The sequence below is a fragment of the Vitis riparia genome, chromosome 10 (assembly GCF_004353265.1).
Source record: "Vitis riparia cultivar Riparia Gloire de Montpellier isolate 1030 chromosome 10, EGFV_Vit.rip_1.0, whole genome shotgun sequence".
NCBI lineage: Eukaryota > Viridiplantae > Streptophyta > Magnoliopsida > Vitales > Vitaceae > Vitis > Vitis riparia.
Window position 1 is genome coordinate 23,563,058 of NC_048440.1, and position 19,199 is coordinate 23,582,256.

General features: G+C 36.5%; 1 protein-coding gene and 1 pseudogene across 3 annotated transcripts; one reads left to right on the top strand and one right to left on the bottom strand.

The window, feature by feature from the left end:
* Window positions 1-990: 990 nt before the first annotated feature.
* LOC117923607 (pentatricopeptide repeat-containing protein At1g09220, mitochondrial-like) lies at window positions 991-4,262 on the bottom strand. 3 transcript variants are annotated; one of them, XM_034841981.1, is made up of 3 exons: window positions 2,323-4,262; window positions 1,610-1,722; window positions 991-1,361 (listed from the first exon to the last, which is right to left on the bottom strand). In XM_034841981.1, exon 1 carries the CDS (start codon window positions 4,233-4,235, stop codon window positions 2,823-2,825), a length of 1,413 nt encoding a protein of 470 aa, XP_034697872.1. In that variant the 5' UTR covers window positions 4,236-4,262; the 3' UTR covers window positions 991-1,361; window positions 1,610-1,722; window positions 2,323-2,822. The 3 variants fall into 3 exon arrangements, with proteins under 3 accessions (XP_034697872.1, XP_034697873.1, XP_034697874.1); XM_034841982.1 differs by having other exon boundaries at window positions 991-1,392; XM_034841983.1 differs by lacking the exon at window positions 1,610-1,722.
* A 1,170-nt stretch (window positions 4,263-5,432) lies between these two features.
* On the top strand, window positions 5,433-8,852 carry LOC117923606 (annotated as a pseudogene).
* Window positions 8,853-19,199: the final 10,347 nt, after the last annotated feature.

The window sequence follows — 19,199 nt, forward strand, 5'->3', positions numbered from 1 at the left end:
TTCATGAAAGAGGAGTTTTCAATCTAAATAGATAGAGTCTTGTAGACCTGCGAAATTTCAAAAGCACCTACATGAAAGCGCATAAGTGGAATCAATGTTTCTTGAAACCGGGATGGTGATTATCTTCTCATGGTTTAATGTTGGAAGTGGTTGAAACAGGATTTACTTCATAAATATATTATGTTTATATTATTAAAATATAAAAATTATTTCCCAACAAACCAGTCTATAGAAATTAATAAACAATGACATAGTGTTTCTAATTATTATTATAATTATTTTTTAAAAAGAACTTAACAAATCTAGTTTGGAAAAATATATTTAAGAAGCGCCCAAAAATAATTCCATTATATATATATATATATATATATATATATATATATATATATAATAATAATAATAATAATAATAATAAAATGTTCAACATATTGATTTTTTGCTTCTAAAAGTAACAATAAACTTTGAAAACAATTCCATTTTTTTCCATAGATTTCTAATTGTTGTTGTTTCTAATTTGAGCGTTTTTGCCTATGCATCCAAATTAATAAGAGTTCATTTAAGATATATTTATGTAAAAATCATTTTTACCCTATAAAGCTTTAATATAAACTGAAAATATATTTTTAATAATTGTCAGGATGAAAAAGAATAAGTTTTTGAAAAGATAGTCCAAGAATGACTTCAAATCATTTTCAAAAAATTTAAAATAAAAATAAAAATAATAATAATAAACAACAAGGAATACTCTGCAGGGATAACAACAAAGATGATGTGAGTTCACACTAACTCTAAGTGCCAAGATGCTGCCCATGAGGGTATAGGAAAATGCTAGGACACCTAGTGATTGTTATAGAACAAAAAATTCTGGTATAGATATACATAGAGAGAGATTTGGACCCATGAAAAATGATACAAATGAATGAAACTAAGATAAATGAATACAAACAATGGAAATTATGATATCATTAAAAAAACTTGAATATATATATATGACATCACATGATTGGCTATGCATTTTTTTATAAATATCATCCAAAAATTACAACTCTTTTAGTGCCATTGTTAACAGTGGGCAATCCGGTTCCTATCATTCAACTTAGTGTATTTCCATATAATAACAAAACTCCTAATGCTTCAACCAACTGCAGCAATAATCTAGCTTTGCTATCAATTCAAACACCCATCAGCAGACTTTCAAGTCACCAGAGAACACTCAAAGAACATGGATAGCCCTGTCTTAATTAATCTACAAACCAAAGGTAGGAGTACAATACGGACACCTATAAGTTTCCATATAAAAGGGTTTTTCAGCCCCCTTTATCTGCAGTTCAAGTTCTTTGCTGAGCTCTTCGTCCATTTTCCTGCCAAAAAACATGGATCGCCCTGTCTTAACTACAAGTTCAAAACCATCAATGAATTGCCCACACGTAAGGATAAACAAAAAACCATAAGAAAAAGGGCACATCAAGAAATTCAAGAGGGTGGAATGCTCATAGAGCTTGGTAAACATATGAACAATAATAGTGATAATAATAATAATAAAATGGCATCATATCCATATAATCTCATTGTTATCATGTTATCATACACAATAAAAATAGGGTCATACTTGTTCATCTGCTTGTGACTCTTCTTTTTATTTGTGGCACCTCCAGTGCACTCAAGTTCTAATACCCACAGCCTATTTTTGTAAGCTGGCATCTTCTTGACCATGTTTACAGCCTGCAACAAGCAAAATTTATCCAAAAAAAAAAGGAATATCTAAAACTTCCTACAGCCTTTCTATTTGAAAAATGACCAGTATGAAATAAAATTATTAACAGCAACCCTACCGACTATATGCACATTCCATCCTGCAGCTTAGTTCCAGCAGGACAGTACACTTCCAGTACACAGTGACAGCTATTGTTTGGATCTCAAGCTATGGGAGTAAAATTCATGTGGCTTCAATTTTTCAGAGCCATTTAGCATGTTAATATTGAGCATTTTCAATAATAATGTTTTCTGAAGAAGCATCAGATACTTATATAATTCTTTTAAAAAAACTTCTATTAAAAGTGCTTTAAATAAAAACATTGTCAAACATATTCCAAGAGCTTATTTGACAATAATTCTAAAAAGTGTTTCTAACCTTTCAAGTACTTAAAAATAATTTTTTTGATAAAAATTTTCAATTATTAAAAAGGTTAGAAATGCTTCCTAAAACCAGTATCAAACATATTCTAAGTGGCAAGATTTTTCATAAAGGAACATTATGATATCTATGAGTGAGACCTGTGTTCTAACTTCTAACTAAACAATAAGTGGTTTTTCAGCATATACCTTATGATGGTTGGATGATAGCATCCAAAGTCATTGGTCTTTATCTGTCTCCAAACACTGTATGAATATATGTTCCAGGAAAAATATTTAACAGTCTTCTGGCTTGCTTTTGAAAACAGAAAAGGAGATGAAGTCACTATTTGATTGACATCTTCGTCTACCACCAAAATTCTGCCAAATCAACCCTTAAGGTTGCGCCTATTAAACCCCCAAAAAGGTCAAGGTCATTGCCTTAGAAAAGGTCTACATCCTTCCAAAAGCCCAACCACTTGATTATAAGGAATTTTCCCCCGAGTCCCCAACTAGTGAAGAGACCCTTAACACAGGAGTTAAGACGTTAAATGGATCAATTCCCAAATGAACTCCTGGTGCAACATGACTCCCTAACTTATAATTGGTTCTAGAAACAGCCAGGTCCTTAATCCTGATCACCACAAAGGATATTAACTGACCAGAAAACCTTTCCAAACTTCCCTAAAAATGGCTTCTTTCTCTGTCAATCAGAAAAAACTCAGTCCTGGAACTTTGGAGGCATTCCTCTCATCCATCAATCTTCTCACCCTCTCAACATCCCAAAACCTTCCAACACCAGCAAAGATGTTGGACAAAAGCACATAATCCCCTCCATATTTTCTCTCCATCTCTAATATCTTCCTTGTCACTCTTGCACCCATCTCAACATTACCATGAAAGCTGCAAGCACCCAAAAGCGTCCTCCAAATTACAACATTAACCACATAATCCGGAATCTCCAAAGCCATCTTTTCTGCTTCATCTAGCCTCCCAGCCCTGCCCAACATGTCAATTAAGCATCCATAATGCTTAACATCTGGCGAAATTTGATATTTGTTAACCATCTTTGTGAAAAACTTGAGCCCCTCCTCAACCAATCCTCCATGACTACAAGCATTTAAAACACTCAAGAATGTTATTCGGTTTGGTTTCAAACATTCTTTCTGCATTCTTTCAAAATTTTCTAGGGCTTCTTTCGCCATTCCATGCATTGCAAATGCGGAGATTATTGATGTCCATGAGACCAAGTTTCTGCTCTTGGCAGCTATTTCTCCAAAGACCCTTGATGCACTCTCTATGCACCCACACTTTGCATAAGTATCAAGAAGGGAAGTTCTAATTCTGATATCAGATGCATTTAATCCACTTTTCTCTCCATATGTGTGGATCAATTGGCAAATCTCAAGAGCCCCAAGATTTGAAATGGCTGGGAAAATGGCTAAAAGTGTTATTTCAGTAGGTTTGATGCCCTCATCTAAAAACATAGTGAGAAACAAAGCTAGAGCTTGCTTGGGTTGATTCATCCGAGTGTATCCGTCAATAATAGTAGTCCATGAAACAACTGTTGGCATTGGCATCTCATCAAGGAGAGAACGAGCAAGATGAAGCTCACCCCGTTTGGCTAGACCAGTAATGAAGACATTCCAAGTAACAGAGTTTCTTACAGGCATTTCATCGAACATTTGCTTAGCTTCAAGAAAAGCCCCACAGGCTGCATACACGTTTAGCAAAACAGTATGTACATAGACGTGAAATTCAAATCCAAGCTTAAGAGTAAGAGCATGGAGTTGAAGTCCCCCCTCGCGGTGCTGTAGATTAGCGCATGCCTTGAGAAGGAAAGAAAAGGAGAAACTGTCGAAGGAGAGTGGAGGATAGACATGATGAAGGCGGAGGTGCCTGAAGAGCAAGAAAGCTTCTTGGGGGAAGATGCCAAGAGAATAGTGTCGAAGCAAAACGTTCCAAGATGTAACATCCATACAGTGGGAATGTGCACCAGTGGTGATCAAGTGAGAGTGGAGTTGTTGCATTGCACTGCGTCTGGTTTGTTGTTGAAGAAGAAGAGAGAGCAAGTTCCTTCGTTGGAGATGGGCAGCCTGCTTGATTGTGCGATTGAGGGTCATTGTTAATGTTAACAGTGGGCAATCCGGTTCCTATCATTCAACTGAGTGTATTTCCATATAATAATAAAACACCGGCCATTAACTTATGGTTAATATACTCGTACTTGGGATCTTAATCACCCAAACATTAAATAGAATTAAATAATAAATAATAAATAATAATATTTTAGCATAAAGTCTTAATGATACAAAGACGAAATGTGACGTGGGACCACATACACTCCCAAAAGCTTAAGCTAATGGGGGTAGAGGTAGCCCACATACACCCCCACTTAATTGTTAACATCCATGTCAGTGAGCATAGGTGAGCTAGGCCAGAACTCAACAGCTTAGGTTAATGGGGGTAGAAGTAGCTCCACGTATAAGGCCCAACCAATATTAGTAATCAACCGATGTGGCACATTGGACTTCCGGACGACAAAAAGGCCGGTCAGTAGCAAGGCTAACAGCAGCCATAGTTGAATATTTAAGAAATATTCTCTATTGACTGAGATTTTGTTCGAGCTGAGATTTATGCAAGCCTTATCAGTCTCTATCCATATCCTTATTTTTAACAACAATCATTTTTATCTTGTCTGACCAGGAAAAAAATTACTGTTTTTATTGTATAAAGCAACAAAGACTCGAAGCAACAAAGATTTAAGTTAGAAAAAGAAAGTTAAAGTTGATTTGATCCATATGTGGCTTCAGTTATGAAACTCTATCTACCAAACATTGGCTTGAGTCTTGACCACCCGTATTCCTCTCCTGCTTACTGTCATGTCATTTACAGAGGAAGGCGAGAAGAAAAAACCTGCATTTGAATGTAGGATATGACATAATCAGGGTTTACCATTCGTCAAGTTTTATAATATTTGAGTTCATTCAAAACTTCTATTAGAACATAATTACCACATCATTCATGAAAAGATTAAAACATTGATTTTATCTTTAGTTCATTATAATTTGTTGATTTCCTATGTATTAATCCTAACTGAGTAACATTAGAATTTTTTTTTGAATGTTTAAAAAACTATGAAAATCTGCGGCAAAATCTATTAATATTTTGTTAGAATTAATACTGTTCTCCTGTGTTCCATACAATATGAAACTGGAGTCCAGCTTCTTCGGGTGAAGGTGTGGCCCCTTCCAGCTACATTTAATATTTGAAGCATAGACACCTTCCTAGAAAAACCTATAGTCAATTGGCCACACGTAGCCTACAGCCTTGATGGATATTTTACCAGACTCTGTCCTGAAACAAAAGTCAAATTTGTCTCTGATTTTTCTAAGCACACAAACTTTCCAAGAAACTCAGGTTGCTAAGGACCGAATACTGGTCCTAATATCCAGAAAAACCTTTTCTAGGAAAATTCAATTGATTATTGATCAGTTTATAGTCTAAAGGGATAGAGGAAACTGGGCATCAGTGTTGTCCAGACAGTTCTCAAAAAGGGAAAATATGATGACCTCCCAAGGTGCCTCAAAAGCCATTCAATTGCTTTTTATTTCTTCTGTTCTTGCTGGCTTTCCTGATCTTGTCTGTGCTGATCCTCCTTACAATGTTTGTTCAATCACCACTATTTATGGACTTAATAGTCTCTTCCAAAGTAATCTTGAAAATCTCCTTGATTCCTTACCTTCTAAAGCTTTTGTCTCCCACTTTGACAATACGTCCATTGGAAATGGCCTAGACAGAGTTAATGGTGCTTTTCTGTGCCTCAATTATGTTACAAATGACCAATGCAGAAACTGCATATCTACAGCAGCATACGATGTCAAGAAACTTTGTCCAAACATGAATGAAGCCATCGTGTGGGAGGAAGAATGCCAAATTCTCTATTCTAATGAAACATTCTTAGGCCATTTGAGTACTACAGCTGAGATTTAGATCTGTTCTGAACGATGCCCTGCAGAACCTTATCAAACAGGCAGCTTTCAATTCTTCAACTGACATGTATGCCACCAAACTAGTAGTCTTTACAGATACAGATATCTTATATGCTCTAGTGCAATGCACTCCAGACTTGTCACCAGATAACTGTAGTATATGCCTTCAGACTGCCACAACAGAAATCTTAGCAGTCTATTATTTTTCACGGGGCGCTAGGATTCTCAGTCGTAGTTGCTATCTAAGGTATGAGTTCTACCCCTTCTATGAAGGCGCAACTGAGCCCCAAGCTCCTGTTTCTCCACAAAATCCAGGGACAAGGAAAGGCAAGTATTTGTAGACAGTCAAAATCTTTACCATGATAGTTTTCATTAAATGAAATGAGATTAATGATAACCAGCAAATGAAGTTTTTGATTTTTATTCATGTGCTTTTTCAAATGCAGATGGAAGAAGGAAAACAGGGATGATTCTAATCATTACAAGTGTATCAGTATCTTTGGTTGTGGCAACTTTGGCTTTCTATGTCTATTGTCTAGCAACGAGGAATGGAAAGAAAAAAGGTAATGATTGTACTAATGTATATTTTCATAAATAATTGTGGTTTCTCTCTGCCTCATGGATCCCCTTGTTATTGACACACCCCCTTCTCTTGCTTTTGTTTCAGAGAGAAAACAATATCTAAATCGAGAAGTTCAATTACCTGATATTCACGACCCCAGTTACACAGGTCCATCTCAATTTCACGGAAGGAAAAGTCTGAATTCTCAGGAATTTCCCTTTATTGATTTAGCAACTATACATGAAGCTACTGACAACTTCTCTGAATCGAAAAAGCTCGGACAAGGTGGTTTTGGTCCTGTTTACAAGGTAAAAAATGACTTCTAATTCTAATTAGTTGAATGTTGAGAATTACCCTTGTGTTTTCTCTTCTTTAGGGTGTATTGCGTGATGGCAAGGAAGTAGCAGTTAAGAGGCTTTCAAGCGATTCTGAGCAAGGTTCAGAGGAATTCACAAACGAAGTTCTGCTAATAATGAAACTTCAACATAAGAATCTGGTCAGGCTTTTGGGCTTTTGTGTGGACAGGGAGGAAAGGATGCTTGTCTATGAATATATGCCCAACAGTAGCTTAGATGTCTTCCTCTTTGGTTTGTATACATCATTTTGCTCTCTCTAAGCTCTTAATTTTGGGTTTGAATTTATTTTTGTTCAAATTCAATACTAAAAGGCTTGCTTTAAAGTGAAACTGTCATTTTTACTTTGTATTCTTAGATCCAAGGAGACGTGCACAACTTGATTGGAGCAGACGGCTTAATATTATTGGTGGAATTGCTCGAGGGATTCTTTATCTTCACGAAGATTCTCGACTTAGAATCATTCATAGGGACCTAAAAGCAAGCAATGTGCTATTGGACTGTGATATGAACCCAAAGATCTCTGACTTTGGAATGGCAAGGATATTTGGAGGAAGTGAAGGTGAAGCTATCACGGCTACAATAGTTGGAACACAGTAAGTGCTTAGTGATTAATTTTCAGTAGATTTCCTTGCTGGTGATTGACTGTCTAAACAATAGCTTGTACTGATCTTTTTCAAGAAAATACCCATCACCATGCTATATGCTTAGCCCTGGCCATCCCCAACTTTGATTTCATCCCTTCTTCTTTGGATAGTGGATATATGGCTCCAGAGTATGCTATGGAAGGGCTATATTCCATTAAGTCTGATGTTTTTAGCTTCGGAGTTCTCTTGCTTGAGATCATAACTGGGAGGAGGAATTCTGGCTTCCATCTCTCCAAGCGCGCTCCTAGCCTCATATCATATGTGAGTTTATCTGGATTAACTTAAACTGTACTTCTCCAGATGATACTGCTGTTTTAAGTTTTGCTTTAGGCTATGTTTGGTTCCCAGAAAATTTGAAGGAAAATGCAAGGGAAAGAAAATACAAAGGAAAAGTAAAAGGAAAAAAAAAAAAAAGATTAAAAGTTGATAAATTATTTTTTTGTTACTTCAAACTCATTTTATTTATTTTAACTCATTAATATAAAGATTAAATAATTTAAAAATATATAAGCTTTTAATTAGTTTTAATTATATTTGATTTTCTTTGATATTTTTCATATGACAACCAAACATGAAAAAATCATTTTCCTTTACATTTTTTTTCTTTCCTTAGTATTTTCCGGAACCAAACATAACCTTAGTCTGACCCCACTGCATGATGCTGTAGGCATGGCAACTATGGAATGAAGGAAAGGGGTTGGAGTTGATGGATCCATTATTGACTGAATCATGCTGCCAGAATGAATTTTTGAGATGCTACCATATTGGATTACTATGTGTTCAAGAAGATGCATTTGACAGGCCAACCATGTCATCCGTTGTTGTCATGTTGAAAAGTGAAACTGTAACCCTTCGCCAGCCTGAACGACCTGCCTTCTCCATTGGGAGATTCACTGACTGCGATGAAAAAAATGTCTGTGGTTGTTCTGTCAATGGTTTGACAGTTTCAAATATTGGGCCTCGCTGATGGAGCTGGTGAACAAGTACACAATTTCATCATATTGTGGACCAATATACACTAATATTGTTATCTGGAGTTTAATCCTATTAGTCTTGTATAATGCAGAAAAGAGCCCTTTCATGAATACAATTGATCTCAGTTCCAGTTTCTAACTTGATTTTTGAAGGATAATTCATTTCAATCAACTGAAATGTTCCAAAGATTTCAAACAAGATCACCCACAATTTGTTCCATCACTCTTATGAGGGTCTATATTACAGTACAGCCAGTTGTGCTTTTCTGTTCAACTCTGTCAATAGGAATTGTATTTACCTTCTATCTTAACGACTAACTGTTCTTTTGTTAGGTAAAGAAAAGCAGAATAGGATAAGAACCAAACTCATATTTCTATGAAATGCACAATTATCAGGCAACAGGTTGTATTTGACTTCAGGAAAAGTGACCTATAGCTATTTTGATCTTCTCATGTATAATAAAACAGATTACGGATGATGACAAACGAACACATTTCTTAAATGCAATGCAAAGTGCACCACAAAAGCCATTAAGCAGCCTCTTGCAGATATACACAACATCATAATCCACCATATGATCCAACAAGGCCAAGACAGGGATTTATATTCATTGTAAACCACAGAAGCATAGCCAGCAACAATCAATTTAAAATATCCAATGGTGCTTGACGTTGGCAGAATTAATTAAGAAATATTATTAGTTGATTGATCTTTCCATGAAGCTGACTTAGGCTGGTTTTGTGATTCTTTAGAACCTCGTTCTCAATTTATCCTAAATCTAGCACTTGGGTTTGGTCAATGGTATTTGTTCTTGCAGCATATTGTCACGGACTTAGTCGTTTACTAAGCTCGTGCGACACTTAGGCAAGTCAAGATGCTTGATCTTGCTAAGTCAGCCTTGATCCCCAATGCTTAGCTTGCTCGGCTAAGACACTCGCGACTCGAAAGCTTAAGAAGCTTAGTAGGCCACTCCTTAAAGAATGGAAGCTCTTTATTGCTCAAAGAAGCCTTTACAAGTGTTTTGGATGCTCACTTGCTTGGTTAGGAAGTGATTTGGGTGGTGCCTTGGCCAAATGAGGCCCTCACCTATTTATAGGCACCAAGGGAACTCTCTAGAACCTTGGAGGGTTCCTTACAAATCAAGAATATTCTAGAACTCCCTACACTAATCTATGTATATCCTTATGTACAAGAAATCTCTAGAATTCTCTAGAAAGCTCTGGACTTCTCTCATACCTTCCACCATAGTGTAGAGATGTGTGGACATCTCTAAGCATTTCTAGAACCTTCCACACTCTTCCCACCAATGGCTTAGTGTAGATGGCTCCAGGAGTCTCCAGAAGCTTCCCTCCTCTTATATAAGCCCATGGGGAGGGTCATTTGAAGCATCCTGTGACACTCTCCCCCACCGATGCCGTCGACGTCCTCGTCGTTGCCTCGTTCTGAAACCGCTCGATGTGTTTCCAGAACTTTCTCAAGGCATCCGCATGTTCCCAGCTTACCTGCCTCTTGGGTAGTCCTTTCCATCGGACTAGATACTCTATCACAGGAGGGACCCCTTGTCTCCTGGTGACCCGTTCAGCCAGGATATTCTTCACCTCCTTCTCCCGTGAGGCTCCAGATGGATGCAGACCCGTGCACTTTCGATGCTTAGAGTGCTGCTTCCTCTTACCCATTGAGTTCACCTTTCCCTTGGTGACCTCTTCCATGTGTGTGCGGGCTACCTCAGCTCGCTCCCCTTTTTCCTCCTTTACTTGCACCCCTGCTAGTAAGGAGGTCTTAGGCGTACTAGGCTTCGGGTTGAATTGGAGGGCACCTAGTAGCTGCATTGAGCCCATACGTGCTTCGTCCTCCTGCTCCCTTTCCTCGATCATGGCACTAAGCGCCTTCCTCTTTGGGCAATCCCGTGCCCAATGTGGACCGTCACATAGGAAGCATTTGGTTAGGCGTGAACTCTTTCCTTTCCGCCTTACCCCTTTCTTCTCGGACGTTAGGCATCTTGCCTGATCCCTTTTTAGGAGCATTGTGGTCCTTTGGAACCTCGTCTCCCCCACCCATGGCGTGGCTACCCTCGAAAGGCTCATCCTTGGAGGAGTCTCCCCTTCCATAATCCACCAAGGACTCGGCTACTGCTATGGCCGTGGCTAGGTCTTGGACACCACGCCTCCTCAACTCTTGCTCGGCCCAGCTTTGCAGGTTGTCCATGAAGTTGAATAGCAATTCCTCCCCAGTTATGTTAGGAATCTCAAGCATGAGTGAAGAGAATTCCTTGACATAGTCGCGTATTGAGCCTGTGTGCTTGAGACGCCTCATGTTTTTCCTAGCCAGGTAAGCCACGTCCTCAGGGTAGAACTGCCTCTTGATCTCCCTCTTGAAGTCCTCCCACGTCTCTATGGTGCAAATGCCTTTCTCCATATCGGCAAACCTTCGACGCCACCATAGAGTAGTTGTGTCAGTAAGGTAGAGGGTCGCAGTTCTCACCTTAGCCGCCTCATCCGTCAATGCGATAGCTTCGAAGTATCGCTCCATATGCCATAAGAAGCTATCCAACTCTTTGGCATCCCGTTTGCCACTAAACCCATGTGGCTTCGGCACCTCCACCCTAGATGCCTCATGTGTGGCCATGACCTGTGCCGACACAATGGCCTTGTAGATGGCCAACTCCTGCCTAACTTCCTGGTCTCGGGACTCCATCCGAGTGGCCAAGGCCTCTATCCTTGACTCCATGCTAGCAAGCATGCTCAAGACCTTTCCTTGGAAGGACATGAACTCCTCGTGTGACACTGGCTGAACTTGTGAGACTTGCACCCCCTCACGAAGGTCTTGGATCTGCTCCCTTAGATCCTCTAAGCCCTTCTCCATGCCTTGCTCGATCAAGTCCAACCCCTCCCGAGTGTCCGCCATGGCTAGCTCCACCTTAGCTAACCTTGCCTCCATGTTGGCAACGGCATCACGAGATTTATCCTTCTTGCCCCTGCCCCGTGCAGTAGGCTCGGTCTCCCTCCCACGGGTTTGCTCGCTACTCTCCTCCACGTTAGAGCCTGACATGCTTCCTTTGCTATGCCCACCTCGTAACCGCGCTTTGATACCACTTGTCACGGACTTAGTCGTTTACTAAGCTCGTGCGGCACTTAGGCAAGTCAAGATGCTTGATCTTGCTAAGTCAGCCTTGATCCCCAATGCTTAGCTTGCTCGGCTAAGACACTCGCGACTCGGAAGCTTAAGAAGCTTAGTAGGCCACTCCTTAAAGAATGGAAGCTCTTTATTGCTCAAAGAAGCCTTTACAAGTGTTTTGGATGCTCACTTGCTTGGTTAGGAAGTGATTTGGGTGGTGCCTTGGCCAAATGAGGCCCTCACCTATTTATAGGCACCAAGGGAACTCTCTAGAACCTTGGAGGGTTCCTTACAAATCAAGAATATTCTAGAACTCCCTACACTAATCTATGTACATCCTTATGTACAAGAAATCTCTAGAATTCTCTAGAAAGCTCTGGACTTCTCTCATACCTTCCACCATAGTGTAGAGATGTGTGGACATCTCTAGGCATTTCTAGAACCTTCCACACTCTTCCCACCAATGGCTTAGTGTAGATGGCTCCAGGAGTCTCCAGAAGCTTCCCTCCTCCTATATAAGCCCATGGGGAGGGTCATTTGAAGCATCCTGTGACAATATGCCCAAGAGCTGAAGCTTTGTCCTTTGGTGGGCTGTCCTAACTTAGCCCATCACATGGGCATTTTAAATGGATTTCAGTATGGTCCAAGGATGAGATTCAAAATTTTTTGGTTCATTACTTTCTGAAGAGACGAGGATCTTTGTCATTTGATATTGATATAAACTTCTATTATACTTGGATACATTTCTTATATATTTGAGAAATTAATGGTTATTTTTATAATAGTAGCAGTCTCTCTAGATACTCTGCTATGCATTAGTTTCATGTGCTACCTAACCCAGTCCTATGGTATTGAAAGTTGGGAAACTTTGTTTTGAGCCTGTTACATGGGAAATATATGGTTTTTGGAATAAAAGTTTATGAAATGTGAGAATTAACTTTGAATATAGAAAATATTATCGTTCGTGCACTCTGAGCCGACTCCATTTTCTATGCTAAGATTGTCCTTCCATGTCTACGAGTCAACAACATCCAAGCCTCCATCTCAGTACCGCTCAAAATTGAACAACTGAAGAACACAAAAATCATAATATAAACTTCCCAAATAAACACCCCACCTGACAACACCTCTAGTCTCCTACATCTGAGACTTTCCCTCTCTCTCATTTGATAACCATTTCCCTCATCTTTCTTCACTCCCTCACCCAACCGAACCAAAGAACCTTGTATATTTTTCAAAAACTTCTCCCATTTAAGTTCAGAAGCCTTTAATCCCAAACTCTAATCTACATTTTTCTTTCTTCTGCTCCTTCTCCTCTCAAAGTCCTGACCATTTGAACCTGATGATACCCATTTTCCCAAAACTTCATGCTTTCATTTTGCCCTAACCCCACTGTGTTTCCAGTCAACCACATCCTTGTCAGGTCCGTCCTTTGGGTCCCATGTATTTTCTTCTTACGCTGCTCTCTTTTGCTGTCATAAATCAAACCATCTTTTTCTCTAAGATTTTCCCACAAAATGCTGAAAATGCTATAATGTGACTATGATGGTTGCAAGTTTTCTTGTTTTCTATTTTGGGGAAAGGGGAAAATGATATGAGAAATTGAGCTCAAAGCACGAATGAATATGACATAAGATTTTGTTTTGCTTTTCACATACATTTATAAGTTTTCTTCTTCTCTGTTCTATCTCAAATGTGTTCCTGTCCTGATCTCATGGTTTCTTTGGATTGATCGACAGGTCAAGAACATCAGAAACTAAATTACTAGAGTGCCTTTCTTTCTTGTTTTTAATTTTTTTTAATTTTTTTATAACGGATTGAGAAAAGGACTCTGGAATTAGGAACGACGATAATTGTTAAGCTGATCCACAGAGATTGGCTGGTTTGTGAGCTTTCGTGTTTTGATTATTATTATATTGTTGTTTGGTTGAGGAGTGTTTTCTTACTGAGAAAGTCTGGTCTCCATTGATAGTAAGACTCAAAAACTTCCTGAAAATGGTGTTACAGGTCCAATTCGGAACCCTTTTGTTTAATACTTTTCTAATTTTTGGTGGTGAAGTGTTTCCATGTATTCTTTTTTTTTTTTCGCCTTTAACATGGACATTTTTTAATTTATTTGAGTAAAGAAGGTTTTTGAATTAATGTTGAGATAATAGAACTAAGAGAAATTAATGTAATGGTTTCAAAAATAAAGAGAGAATTGTGTTTTGGACCTAGTTGGGTCCAAAAATTAAGTTTTGGTCCATATAAGTTCACTATTTAAGCCCAAGACCTAGAGGAAGTGTGAAAATTGAGAAGAAGGATATGAACTTTTTATCTTTCCAAAAATGACCTTTATTGACTATTGAAAAAAAAAACTTTAATTTAAATTTTATTCATTTTGTAAACCTCAATAAATTTTAATTTAATTTAGTGATTTGGAAAAAAAATACATCATTTTTCAAAAAAATAAAAATAAAATATTATTATTATTATTATTTAAAAATAAAACATCTTGGAAAATATATATATTTAAAATTATGTATGTAAAAAATAAGTAAAAATATGTTAAAATTATTTTTTTTAAATGATATATTTTTAGAATATATATATATATTTTTTTAAAGATTAGTTTTCTAATAATAATAATTTTTTAGAATAATTATTTAAAAAAAATTAAATAAAAAAGTTTATCAAACATTGTGGTAGAAAATATTCAAAATAGTTTTAAAGGATATGTTAGTCTCTTCATATTTTATATCATTCTCATCAATTATGCAATTTTTATTGGCAAAATCTTAATTTTTGGACCCAACTGGGTTGAAAATACAATTGTCCCAAAAATAAAATTAATTAAAATGAAAGAATAGATAAAAAGAAAATTTACTCATTCTCATATTCCTTGTGCAGTATATCACAATTCTACATGCTAGATGTGGGAACATATATATCATTGACTACTTATAAGTTCTTAATTGCATCAAAGATGTATTTGAAGATTTTTATTAAGATCACAACTTGGTCTCAATGGGTTAGGCAAAGAGTTGGTCAAGGCCCACCCCACTTTGCTTGCTTTGAGCTTTAGTCATCTACTCCTTGTCCTAGAACTAGCCATCTAGATTCACTCCAATAGAGTTACATGCACATCCACTGACTCAACCATCGGTTAATCAGCATAGCTATCTCCAGAATATGTTGTTTGTCTCCAACACCCAATCCAATACAACCAATAGTGCCACCATTCCTAGGACAACATACCACCAATAGTGCCACCATTCCTAGGACAACATACCACCATCACCACAGTTTTAAGGAGACGTGTGGACATTTGTAGATTTAATCTTGAAGTTTGACATTCAAAAGATAGCAAAATGCATTAGAATCTTTCACCACAAGGTTGTAGATTGAACACACAAATATTGCAAATTAAGTAACTTTTTTAAATTTATTTTATATTTTATTATTATTATTATTATTATTATTATATATGGCTAAGGCACTACATATGGATTGATATTGCTAATGGTATTCTCTTCACAGACACAAAAAATGATTAGTCTTCTCTAAGAGTGCTCTCAAGAGTACTACATATGAGACCACGGAGCACTGCATTTTAAGAATGTTCGGTTAAAATACGACTTCAAGAGGCACAACTATGATTATAATTTTACTATAGCAGTGCGTACTCGAACAAAAAGCTGAAATCCAAAATATTGGTTTCATCAACAAGATATCTCTTCCTATCATTATGTTGCATTTTGCCTTAACTCCAAACTGAAATATGAAGGTAATTAATTTTTATTTATTGTTCTTTAGTTCATTTGTTTGAAATGGAGCACATCAACGATTTTGGAGTCATTGCTGGACTTCGACTTTTATCTTAGGTTGTTGGAAGTCATATTATTCCCAAATAACCATATGACCTATAAGTGGCATTGAATCCAGATGGAACTTGTAGTATATTCGGTTGCACATACAACTAAGCTTGCCAGTATGCATTTTAATAGGGTCATGAGTTGGATTACCCATGGTATGGTGGTGATTGTACCTTAGGTACTACCTTAGTAAGCCTTAGATACTACCTTAAGTGACCTTAGGTACTACCTTAAGCGACATTAGGTATTATCTTAGTTAAACTTGGGTACTACTTGTGTGAAGCCTTGAAACTTGATTTGTGGACATTACTTACTTCATTTGTGACCCTTAAAGCATGTCATTATGTGTTTAATTAGTGTGGTCAATTGGTTCACCTTTGTTATTTTGGTGACTGTACCTTAGGTACTACCTTAATAGCACTTAGGTACGACCTTAATCTACCTTAGGTACTACCTTAACTGACCTTAGGTACTACCTTAATTAAACTTGGGTACTACCTGTGTGAAATCTCGAAACTTCATTTGTGCATATTACTTACTTCATTTGTGATCCTTAGAGCATGTCATTTTGTGATTAATTAGTGTGGTCAGTTGGTTCACCTTTGGTATTTTGGTGTTTGTATCTTAGGTACTACCTTGATTTACTTTAGGTATTGCCTTAATCGACCTTAAGTACCACTTTAGTTAAACTTGCGTACTACCTATGTGAAGGCTCGAAATTTCATTTGTGGATATTACTTACTTTATTTGTGACCCTTAGAGCATGTCATTATGTGATTAATTAGTGTGGTCAATTGGTTCACCTTTGCTATTTTGGTGACTATACTTTAGGTACTACCTTAATAGCCTTTAGGTACTACCTTACTCTACCTTAGGTACTATCTTAACCGACCTTAGGTTCCACCTTAGTAAAACTTAGGTACTACCTATCTGAAGCCTCAGAACTTCATTTGTGGATATTACTTACTTCATTTATGACCCTTAGAGCATACCATTATGTGATTAATTAGTGTAGTCAATTGGTTCACCTTTGGTATTTTGGTGACTATACCTTAGGTACTACTTTAATATACCTTAGGTACTACATATCTTAACCGACCTTAGGTACTACCTTAGTAAACTTGGATACTACCTATTTGAAGCCTTAGAACTTCATTTGTGGATATTACTTACATCATTTGTGACCCTTAGAGCATGCCATTATGTGATCAATTAGTGTGGTCAATTGGTTCACCTTTGGTATTTTGGTGACTGTACCTTAGGTACTACCTTAACCGGCCTTAGGTACTACCTTAGTTAAACTTGACATGTTATATTTTGAATTTTTTTAGTTAATAATCACTATTATTATCCTAAAATGTGTGAATTATATACGTTTTGTACTATCTTTTGCAATAGTCATTCATAATAGCAACTATGGCAACTACATACTAGTTATTTATCCCATTTGCTCAAATTTGACCTCCTTTAACTTGAATTATGCTTTAAAGATTCATGGAACCGAGTTGATAAAGCTAATCCACTACTAAAAGAAACTTCAACGATTGTGGGTACTAACTTTTAACCTAACTACCATCTCTAAAAATCAATACGCTTTCTTTATTAAGATGTATGACAAGTTCCTATGATTTATGCAGATATTGGATTGCATTGGAGACAAGGGACTAGGAGTTGTAGCTTCTACTTCTGTGGACTTTGTAGATGTAGTCTGGCCCTTCCAAATTTTTATTGTTATCTAGTAGTTGTACTTTGTTTAGGTGAATTGATTATTGTATTTTTAGTCAATACAGATTTAGGGATATGTTGTTTAATTTACCAAAGATCTCTTGTTTGTAATTCTCATTATCATATATAGATTTTGGTTAAGATTTGCCTATTTTCTTAGCAGCAATAATATCAGTTACCAATGGAATGAATCTTGTGTAACCTGCAACATCATTTTTGTGTAACCTTATAAATAATACTTTTGAGACCAAGAAAAATTATTATCTTAATAGGGTTATTGATTTATTGATAAATTAATATTTATTATTTTATAAAAAGTATTATATTTTTATTTTATAATATTTATAAATGTATGACTTATAAATAAGGTATTCTAATTACAATAATAATAATAAAATGGATACCTCGGAGATAGGTAGACTCATCAATGGACCCTCTATCCTCTTATTTTCCATCTAATTTTTCATGTCCATCATAGAATAATAAGATGGTTAAAAATTCTTTATTTTTTCAATCCAATTGCTCTTTTGATTTTGGAAAAAAAAATTATCTTTATTAATATTAATTTGACTAGAAGGAAGACAAATTTACCCAAGCATAACATTACGACCAAAATATAAAAATAATAATAGAAATAAAAAACCTCATATGGTTTGAAGCATCTTGTTTTGGTAGTTACCAATTAAAACTCATGAAGTTTGGGTAGCAGATGAAAGAACTAAATCCTGCAACAAAAATGATATTGATTCTTCAAATGATTCACAAACATGAATCAATGCGGGTTGGTGTAAGAGGCAATAGTTGTTTCATCATGGACACAATTTCTATTATTTGCCCTTCTATGCTTTCATGATTTAGCCACAAATGTCCAGTTCTTTTTGCTCCCCGTTTTCAATTTCAACTCATTCAACTATCTAAGAGCAGGGGAAAGAATCACATGAGCTTGCATGGAAGCCTTAAGTCCATTACCTTGTGACCCATACTTCACAACGAGGATCATATTCATTCATTTCAAGTAGACAAATTTATTTAGAATCTGACTATATTATTAAATATATTAAAAAAAAAAACTAAAAACCACTTCTGCAAAAGTATAACCACTTCATTCCAATAAACTAACACATTAAAAAAACTCGGATAAGCAAAAAATCTAATTTTCATCTTCATAAAGCATCTCAACCAATATATTTTACATAGACTATATTAATTCTAGTTGGTATACTAAGAAACTCAAGTGTTTTCAACACAAAATGAAACATATCAAAGGATTTTGTCTTCAAGTTTTGATATCATAGCTGATGCCAGGGAACTGAATTTCTTCATGGTCTCACATATAGTACTCTAGAGAGAACTCATAGAGAAGACTAATCCTTTTTGTGCCTGTGAAGAGAATATCATTAGCAATATCAATCCATATGTAGTGCCTTAACCAGATATATATAAACAATAAAAATAAAAATAAAATAAAAAATAAAATTAAAAAATTTACTCAATTTGCAATATCTGTGTGTTCAAACTACAACCTTGTGGTGGAAGATTCTAATGCATTTTGCTATCTTTTAAATGTCAAATTTCAAGATTAAATTTGTAAATGTCCACACATCTCCTTAAAGTTGTGGTGATGGTGGTATGTTGTCCTACGAATGGTGGCACTATTGGTCTTATTGGATTAGGTGTTGGAGGCAGGCAACATATTCTGGAGGTAGCTATGCTGATTAACCGATTGTTGAGTCAGTGGATGTGAACGTGACTCCATTTTTAGGAAGTTTCTGAGCCTTACTATCAATGGAGACCGAACTTTCTCAGTAAGAAAACACTCCTCAATCAAACAACAATATAATAATAATCAAAACACGAAAGCTCAG